Source organism: Herpailurus yagouaroundi, unplaced genomic scaffold (assembly GCF_014898765.1).
Source record: "Herpailurus yagouaroundi ecotype Mexico unplaced genomic scaffold, PumYag 189, whole genome shotgun sequence".
NCBI classification, from domain to species: Eukaryota; Metazoa; Chordata; class Mammalia; order Carnivora; family Felidae; genus Herpailurus; species Herpailurus yagouaroundi.
Window position 1 is genome coordinate 18486265 of NW_024412420.1, and position 8728 is coordinate 18494992.

The 8728-nt window shown below is 57.9% G+C and overlaps 1 protein-coding gene across 4 annotated transcripts in view; it reads right to left on the reverse strand.

The window, feature by feature from the left end:
• Positions 1-464: 464 nt before the first annotated feature.
• Positions 465-8728, reverse strand: part of ARHGAP27 (Rho GTPase activating protein 27) — a 31536-nt gene continuing 23272 nt past the window's right edge. For 3 of the 4 annotated variants that reach the window (XM_040497867.1, XM_040497870.1, XM_040497869.1), the window contains 13 exons: positions 8541-8621; positions 8385-8468; positions 7967-8034; positions 7442-7532; positions 6872-6976; positions 4433-4531; positions 3421-3526; positions 3188-3295; positions 3016-3114; positions 2776-2853; positions 2525-2659; positions 2277-2382; positions 465-2153 (listed from right to left, as the gene is read on the reverse strand). In XM_040497867.1, the coding sequence (XP_040353801.1) occupies positions 1976-2153; positions 2277-2382; positions 2525-2659; positions 2776-2853; positions 3016-3114; positions 3188-3295; positions 3421-3526; positions 4433-4531; positions 6872-6976; positions 7442-7532; positions 7967-8034; positions 8385-8468; positions 8541-8621 (1338 nt within the window). In that variant the 3' untranslated portion in view covers positions 465-1975. The remainder of the gene's footprint in view (positions 2154-2276; positions 2383-2524; positions 2660-2775; positions 2854-3015; positions 3115-3187; positions 3296-3420; positions 3527-4432; positions 4532-6871; positions 6977-7441; positions 7533-7966; positions 8035-8384; positions 8469-8540; positions 8622-8728) is intronic. The other variant, XM_040497868.1, reaches the window with a different exon arrangement.

Consider the following 8728-nt stretch of genomic DNA (forward strand, 5'->3'; position numbering starts at 1 on the left):
TGAGGGACAGCCACTCCCGAGTGACACGCCTTTAGGGCACCCTGCGTTTTTTCTTAGCTTTTGTACACAATAATGTAACCACGTAATCAGTTGTTTATTAACCTCTGTTTAGTTCTGTCTTTAGGCCTGGGTGAGAGGAATCCTTGCCCGGCTGTGGATCCTCCTCTTTAGAAGGTTCTACTCTTGACCCCCTTTCTGTCTCCCCACAGGATGAGGAATCTGTGGGACCCCTTGGAGCCCAGGCCCTTCCCTTTGGACCCTGCTCCCGATATGTAAGACCCCGGAATTCCCTGCCCGAGTGGCCCCAGGCCCATTCCCTTAAGGGTGGACCATGCGGGTGGCCACAGGACAGCAGGAGCCAGCTCTTCTCGTGCCAACACACCTGGGCACAGAACTCAGAAGAGTCACAGAAGTTTACATTGGAACCTGGTCATTAGGTCATTACGAACGTGTATTTACCAAAGTAGGAGAATAGAACATATTTTTATTTAACAGTTATATCTTGATTTGTAACTTTACAATATTTCGATGCATGGGGTGAGGCCTCCGTTTGTACTCTTGTCCCGGCCCTGCTGGCATGTGAGGTGGGCTCGGGTCGGCCACCGGGCCAGGTGCTCCACCAGAGCACAGTGCCCGGCGCGGAGGAGCAGACAATAAATATTGGCTGTGAGAAACTGAGACGATCCGGGTGAAATGCTTGGCGTGGCGCAAATGTCAATAAATATCAGTTCCTATTGTTTGTCGAAGAAATGAACCGTAGCTGGGGAGGGGGGTGGAGGGTGGGGCGAGACCCACAAACTGAGGTGGTTTGTGTATGAGGAGGGAGAGGGCATTGCTGCCCCTGGGGCTCACGCTCCCTTTCCAGAGGCTGTACCCCCCTTCCCCCAACCCTGCAGGCCTCTCCCAGCTCTTTAGGACCAGGTGGGTGCCAGGCAGGCATGCCGGGCGGCCAGGGCGCTGAGAGGGGCTGGGGACCCCTTGCCAGTGCTAATTCCCCCTCCCCCAGCTGGGGCGGGTTTCCCCTCTGCCCTGAGGGTCTCCCAAGGCCCAGACAGAACCTACCTTCATTTCTTGGGTTTGGAGGAGAGGGAGAGCTTGGAGGAAAGGGCCTCCTGGGAGGCTGTGCTGTGCTACGAGAGGAGCCTGAGCTGGGCAGTCTGACCCATCACCCCCACGGGACCCTGAACAAGTCACTTTGCCTCTGCCTCGGTTTCTTCATTTGTACAACGGGACTGTGTGTGGAAACGGTGCATGGCAGGTGGCCAGCTCAGGGTATGCGCTTAGCGAATATGGAGAACCCTTGCTCAGAACACGAGTGGATCAGGGAGGGCAGAGGCCTGGATCAGGGAAGCAGATGAAAATGGCCCACAGTCAGCCACTGAGAGTCAGGCAGGAGCTGCGCCTGAGGCAAGGCAGGGCAGCAGGGAAGGAAGGAAGGTGTATGTTGCTGCTTCATGACCCACACAGGGCCGGGGCCCCACAGGGAGGGCGTCCTTGAAGCCCTGACCAGGTGCAGGCCTGAAAAAGCTGAGAAGCCCCTCACCCCAAGTCCTCCCCTGGGGCATGGCCCATCTGGGAAATCAAACTCACCCCCACAATTCTCTGTCTCTCTCTCTCTCTCTCTCTCTCTCTCTCTCTCACACACACACACACACACACACACACACACAGTAGGTGTCTATGTAATAAAGAACCAAACCCAATGAAGCCCCAAACAAGACAGGCCAGGGCGGTGGGTGAGGGGGGTGGGGTGCGGGGGGAATCACATTTTGCAAACTGCCCACCAGGGGTCACCATACTGCACCCAGCGGCGCAGACTTCACATCCGCTTGCGGACCGATGGGAGGCGGCGGGTGTCACAGATAAGAGTTTGGCCAAGCGGCCTCCAACCGTCCAGCTTCTATGGTGGGACCACTGTCGCGGTCCCCAGTCCCAGGTCCGCAGCGCCAGCGTCGGGGGTGAGGGTGGTCGGCTGTCAGTGCGGCCGGAAGATGTCTGAACACCGCTGCAGGATGAGCTCCACCACCTGACTCTGGAACACCATGGTCATGGGCATGCTGGTTTCCTCAGTCTCGGGCCGCAGCAGCGTGGGCCCGAACACTATGGCCACGCTCTGCACGGACATGCGGTTCTGATCGCCGTGCTCGATCACCCTGCAGGGGGGGGAGTGGGGTGGGGACGGAGGCCATCAGGGCCCAGAGCTGGAGGGGGAGCGTGGGGGGGGGGGGGGGCCGCCAGCACCTGCCTCCCCATTCCCGCGCGGCTGTCCGGCTCACCGGCACAGGTGCTGGAAGAGCAGCCGCAGCGTGTCGTGGTTGGGGGCGGGCAGCGAGCGCACCAGGTCCCGCACACGGCGGCCGCGCTGGGCCTGGTCCGGCAGCTCTAGGGAAGGGAGGGTCGGCTCGGCCAGGGGAACGGAGGGGCTGAGTCCCAGTGGGGAGAGTGGGGGCGGGGTCCAGTCAAGGGGGTGCCCGAGGCCGGCCCCACCCCCACCCCGTCCCCCCCACCTCCCCCAGGCGCTCACTGATGGCCTCGATGAACTGGCGGAAGTGCGAGAAGGGAAAGAGGGGCTCCGGAAGCTCTCGAAAGAAGAGCTTCAGGGCGCCGGTGATCACGTGGACGTCCTCCCAGCGCCCGTCCTCCAGGTCCAGGCGCTCATCTGCCACACGGCGATGGGGAAAGGAAGGTTGGGGGTGGGGGGGGGGGGGGGAAGAGGCGGTTAGCACCCCTTTGCTCCTTCAGGCCCTGGGGTCGGGGATGGAGGACGGGCCTCACCGTGGTCCACCTTATAGCGCAGCTTCTGGATGGTGGCCAGGTTTCCACTGATGCGGTACAGGCCGTCGATGTCCAGCCCTGGGGCAGACGGAGGCGCTGACCTCGGGTTTGGTGGGATGGGTCTAAAGCTCCCGCTATGGCTCCTACCCAGGGGCTCCCGTTCTCCCTCCGCCGCCCTGCGCCCGCCCAGGGCTCTCTGCCAAGCGGCCCCGGAGGGAGGCCTCCGGGCGCCGCGCGTACCCCGGGCCTCGACGGTGCGGATGCACTGCTGTACGAAGCGCGGCACCGAGCTCCTCTCGCGTTCACACAGCGCGGCCAGCGCGCAGCCGAACACCTGGTCTGGGGGAGAGGCCCGTCAGCGCTGCCCGGTCCCCCAGCCGCCCGCGCCGCGCTCGCCGGCTCCCTCCCGTACCTTTGATGTAGCCCTTCTCCCGCAGCGACTGCAGCGTGGGCCGCCTCAGCAGGAACTTGCGGAGCTTGTGCCGGACCTTGCTCAGGTCGCTCTCCGCGGTGGCTGCGCCTGGGCACGGGCATGCGGGGCCGAGTCGCTCGGTGGCGCCGGGACTGGCCGGGTGGGTCGTCCCCTGTTCCACCCCACCCCCGCCCCCAGGGGGCGCCCTCCGCCCCCCCCCCCCTACCGCGCACCTGCAGTGGGCCGCGCCTCACCCTCCAGCCAGCTTCCCAGGCGCTCCCTGGACCCGAAGTCCGCGTTGCTACTCTCGCTTTCCTCCTCCGGGGGCAGGTCTGCGGACTGGAATCACGGGGCCTCAGATTGGCAGAGCCCGGCGCCAGCTGGAGGTCCATCTGGGCTGGGGCGGGGACCCCGACGCCCCTCCCAGCGGCTCTGGTGACTCCCAGGCAGAGTGCACTGTTCCCTTCCCCAGTTAACCTCCCCTGACCTCCTTCCACCAGGGGAATCTCAGAAACTTCACCTCCCTTGGCTGCTTGGAAGCCCTTCAGCTGTTGGAGACAGTTATCCTGTTCTCTCCCACTCTTTCTTATCCTGGCCCCCCTTTCCCATATTTTCCTAGCTCCTCTGTGCACACTCTACTAGGTTAGCATTCCTCACTATGTGGCTCCTGGTTCTGAATTTGCAGTTCCAGCTGAGGCCTCCACACTGCCCACAACTGCACCAGCATCACCGCCCTAGATCTGGATTCCTACCTCTAGTAATACAGCCAAATTCTGTACCCCCCTGCTGGCTCCTAGGGAAACGAGGGTCAAAAGGCCCCAGGTTGTTCCCAGGTGAATAGCTGTCAGAGGGGGTCTGTCCTAACTCTATGTAATTAATTTTTTGAACCTAAAAAAATAGTCGACTCTTCTTTAACTTTAAAATTTTAATAGCTTAAAATTTTATCTTGTGGTTTTAGCCTGTCGTTCTAGTACAGAGGCTCTTTCTTGGATACTTACTTTTCTTCCAGCCTCCCTTGAAACAGGACATTCCTCTAGGCTGTGTCTCCACCCCTAGGAGAACCCTCCTGCAGGGCCAACCCCTGCAACCCCACAGGCTGGATTTGCCTACTTATGAGAGACTATTTCTTCGGCGGCCCATCTGTAGGGAGGGACATTTATCCTCAGATGCCCGACCCACAGTGGGCCCAGCTGCTCTGTGTAATGGCCGACCCACCAGCCCCAGAGGCCCCCCGGCTCTGCTTACCAGCTCCTGGATGCCCTCGCCGATGGCCTTGTGCCAGGTGCTGATAATGGCCTCTGAGTCGTGCTGGATCAGGTACTCTGAGCCATCTCGGCTCCGTAGCTGGAGAGACACAAGTCACTCAGTCATCTCTGGTTCCCTGGGTCTACCCCAGAGCAAGGCCTTAGCAGGGGGAGGGGGAGGGGCAGAGAAATGGTGGAGATGATCTGTCCTTGTCCCCAGGAACTGAAGGCATAATAGAGCAAGGGCCTCACCCTGGGGGCCGAGGCATTCCACTTTGGAATGCCTTATGCAGTAAGTGACAGCATATCTGTTACAGATGGGCAGACCAGGGGCCTCTCAAAACAACATCCATTCATATCTGAAAGTTTCATACGGAAGGAAAGGCTATATTGTACGTATACGTAGCAACAGATTTCATAAAACGTTCATCCTGTTGAATGCACAGGCAAGCTGAGCTGCCCCAAACTAGCTGTTTTTGGAGGACTATTACTGAAGTTTCCTGTGGCTCTGGAGTGACAAGGAAGACTGGCTGTGAAAATTTGCCGGGCCCAACTACCTTGGCCATGATATAGAATCTGGGGCTGTCTCTTGAGAAAAATCCTAGAGGAGCCTGCAGGCCACCCCTGAATGGAGGGAGGATGGCCACCTGCGGCCAAGAAGCAGAAGCAGGGGGCTCCTCCGCTTCCGTTCAAGACTGTCAGCCTTTCCAACAGCTTGAATAACTTCCACAAGTACCATCTGCCTTCCAGTTCTTGCCAGAAAAGACAGCTCAGAAACATTTATTCAGAAGCTTTCATCAAAAGCCAAGTCAGAGGGATGACATTTATAGAGCACTGGTTGAAGGACATCCCTTTAGGTCAGGGAAGGGACATGCACAGCAAAGTGACGTTCTCCGGTCTGGCACCCGTGACAGACATTGCTAATTGTTCACAGCACTTGACGCTGCTAAGCCTGGAGAAGGCTCCAGACGGACTGACTGAGCAGAGTAGCTCATGAGATCAAACTGGTTTTCCAAGCCTGCTCTGTGGATAACACTGGTTCTAGAACTGCACGAAGCTTGGTGAAGACTACATACTCAAGTGCCTTGCAGAACTGCATTTTCTGAGCTGAATGGTGAGGTTATGCTCGTGGCTTTTCTCATGTTACCTGAAGCAGCTAAACTAGAATGGAGCTCCACACTAAAAATTGCTTCGGGAGCTAAGGGTTAGGGGGAGCGCCTGGGTGGCTCAGTTGGTTAAGTGTCTGATTCTTGATCTCTGCTCAGGTCACAATCTCACAGTTTGTGAGTTCGAGCCCCGCGTCGGAGCTCTGTGCTGACAGCTCGGAGCCTGTGATTCTCTCTCTCCCTCTCCCTTTCCCTCTGCCTCTTCCCCACTCACACACATGTGCACACTCTCTCTCTCTCTCCAAATAAATAAATTAAAAAAAAAAAAAAAAAAAAAAAGAGCCGGGGCGCCTGGGCGGCTTAGTCACTTGACGTCCAACTTCAGCTCAGGTCATGATCTCGCGGTTCATGATTCGAGCCCTGCATTGGGCTTGCTGCTATCACCCTGTCAGTTCAGGGCCCACTTCAGATCCTCTGTTCCCCCCCCCCCACCTCTCCCCCACTCTCTCTCTCTTGAAAATTAAATAAAACATTAAAAAAAAGAGCTAAGGGTTAGGAAAGAGCTTTGATTTCCCTCAAAATTGGGGAAAGACCCCTCCCTCATCAATAAGAACTATGTAACTGATTTTTTTTTTTTTTTTTTTTTTTTTTTTAGCAACAACCTAGCACCTGTACATCAGCTGCCTCCTGATGCCTCTCCACACTGACCCCTTCCTCTGACTTGTTGTGGCTGGTGCTGGCTTTTCAGTGGATTTTACCAGCTCACCACACGTGTTCTTGTTGTGAGCTGCCTCAGAACTTTTGGGGACGGAGGTGAGGGTAAAGGTAGTTTCAAAGCAAGACCACATGTGGGCAGTGGAATGTGTGGTACCATAAGGGTCCTTGCCTGGGCCCCACGTGGCCTCTGCCTTCCTGCTAGGGGAGCCTGGCAAACTGGGGACCCAGCTTATTCACTGAGGACCCAGTTCAGCTGGAAGCTGGGCTCTGATCAGCCAGAGCAGGTTCCCGGCCTGTTTAAGTGAGTAGTGGGGGACAGGGAATCTCCTGTCTGGGATGAGGGCCGCTTTTCTAGGCATGAGTTTCATTCCACAGAGACCCCTGCTTCTCAACACCCTCTAGAGCCAAGAACTTGAATCCAGTTCCTGGAGAGGGAACTGCAGAATCCGTGATGCCAGAAACGCTGTGGGCGGATGCCCGGGGTGGGGGCAACTTTGGCTTTGAGCCCTGAGAATTCCAGTCCCACTCTCCCCAGGTCCCCCTTCTTGAGGCTTGCCTAATGAGGGTCTCAAGCCATCAGTAAGCCCCTTCTCCTTCTCCCAACCCCTATCACTCACCTCCAGCACATTCTTCCTGCTAGATTTGTCTTTGGGGGCCCAGGAGAGAGAGGCCCCCCTCAGATCCACTGTGTACTCAGGCGTGGAGAGCTTGGGAGGCTGCCTCTGTGGGAGAGGGGAGAAGGATTGGGGGGAGCACAGTTACCAGGAGCCCTCAGCTCAGACAGGCCTGCCAGGGCTCCTGGCTCCAGGGACAGGATAGGGAAAGCGGGCCCAGGGGTTCCTAGAACCTAGGGATCCTGGACTGGCTGGTCCTTTGCTACCTGCTCACCCAGGAGGAAAGGAGAAAGGAGCACAGCTCTCATCCCCAGGAGCAGGTGTGCCCAGTCCCCAGTCTGCCTGCCCACCAGGCTGGGGAGGCCACCCTCAAGGACTGCTCCCCATGCCCAGGGTGGCTGGAAGCACTTGTCGTGGGCTGAATCTGCTGTCGTCACCCCCTGCCAAGGCCCAGCTCCGCTGGCACTCATATTCCACTGTCTCAGACCTAGCCTTAGACAAGCCAGATCAGGTAAAGAGCCGCAGGAATCAGAAGCAGATGCGATGGTCCCTGTCCCGGGGCCTGGGCCTTACCAGGCCACCTGCAGCTGAGGCCTTGGAGTCCTTGAAGAAAGTCAGGATGCCACCCTCCAGCACCGTCCAGGAGGCGCTCCAGTGCTTCTTCCTAGGTGGGGGTGGGGAAGTGGGGGGTAGCCAAGCTTGCACTGGGCCCTGGGCTGAGGCCCCCTTCCACCCACAGGAGCGGGGCACAGAGCTTAAGAACACAGCTCAGCTTGGGGTACCCAACCGTGAGGGCTGGACTCCCAGTTCTAACACGTGGTGGCCAAGGGACCCTGGGAAAGTCACTATCTCTCAGTGCCTCAGTGTGTCCTCACGGGACCTCTTAGAAAGTTGCTATGAAGATTAACAAGAGCCTGGCATATGGAACTGACTCTTCATCTCGGGGCTGTGAGTTCGAGCCCCACATTTGCTGTAGAGATTGCTTATATAAATAAACTTAAAAAAAATAAATAAAAGCCTCGATATGGAATGTGCTCAGTAAATGTCATCTTAATTAAGGCCCGCCCTGCCCTAGTCTGAACGCAGACAGGCTCTCACCGGAGCCGCTTTCCTTTGTCCACCGTCTTGGTGCGATGCAGCACACCGGCCTTGTCCAGGGTCTTGATCTTAGAAAGACAAGGGGAAAGAGGAGGGGGTTAAGGGGCTGAGCCACAGGGCAGGCAGGGGCTAGTCTCCCCAACAGCCGGCAACTCCTTCCAGGCGGGGCCTGAGTCATCACTGACCCCTTTCTGCTGCTGCTGCTGGTGGGGTGCCTGCTCCCACCCCAGCAGGAGAGATTTCCTCCCGGCTCCCAACCTCACCCAAACCTGGGCCCAGGATAACCCAGATCCAGGTTCATTCAGCTCAGGCTAGTGCTGGGGCCTATGGAGGTGACATGCCCGACCCCGCCCCAGGCCCCACGACCTCCAGGAAGCCCCGATTTCTTCTGCTAGGGCCTACATGCTCTTTCCTTTACCTTCTCCTCGGGGGGGTTGGCCTGGGCTGCGGTCTCACTGTTCTGGCTGGATTTGCAGATGCTTCGAGGGGCAGGGACAGGAACCTGGGGAGAAAGACAGTGTCAGGTATAATGCCCTCCCTTCTCCCCAGGACTCTCGCTTTCCCAGTTAGTTACCTGGGGCAGCTCCCACTGAACCGAGTCATCATCTGGGTTGTAGAAGTAGGGCTTCCCGCGTTCGTCCTCCAGCCTCATCCACTGTGGGGAGAGGGATGGTCAAGGCTCCAAGCCCGGCTCATGGGAGGGGAGGAAAAGTTTCCCAATATAGCCCCCAGGAGTCCGGAGGGTCAGGTGCAGAAGACGGG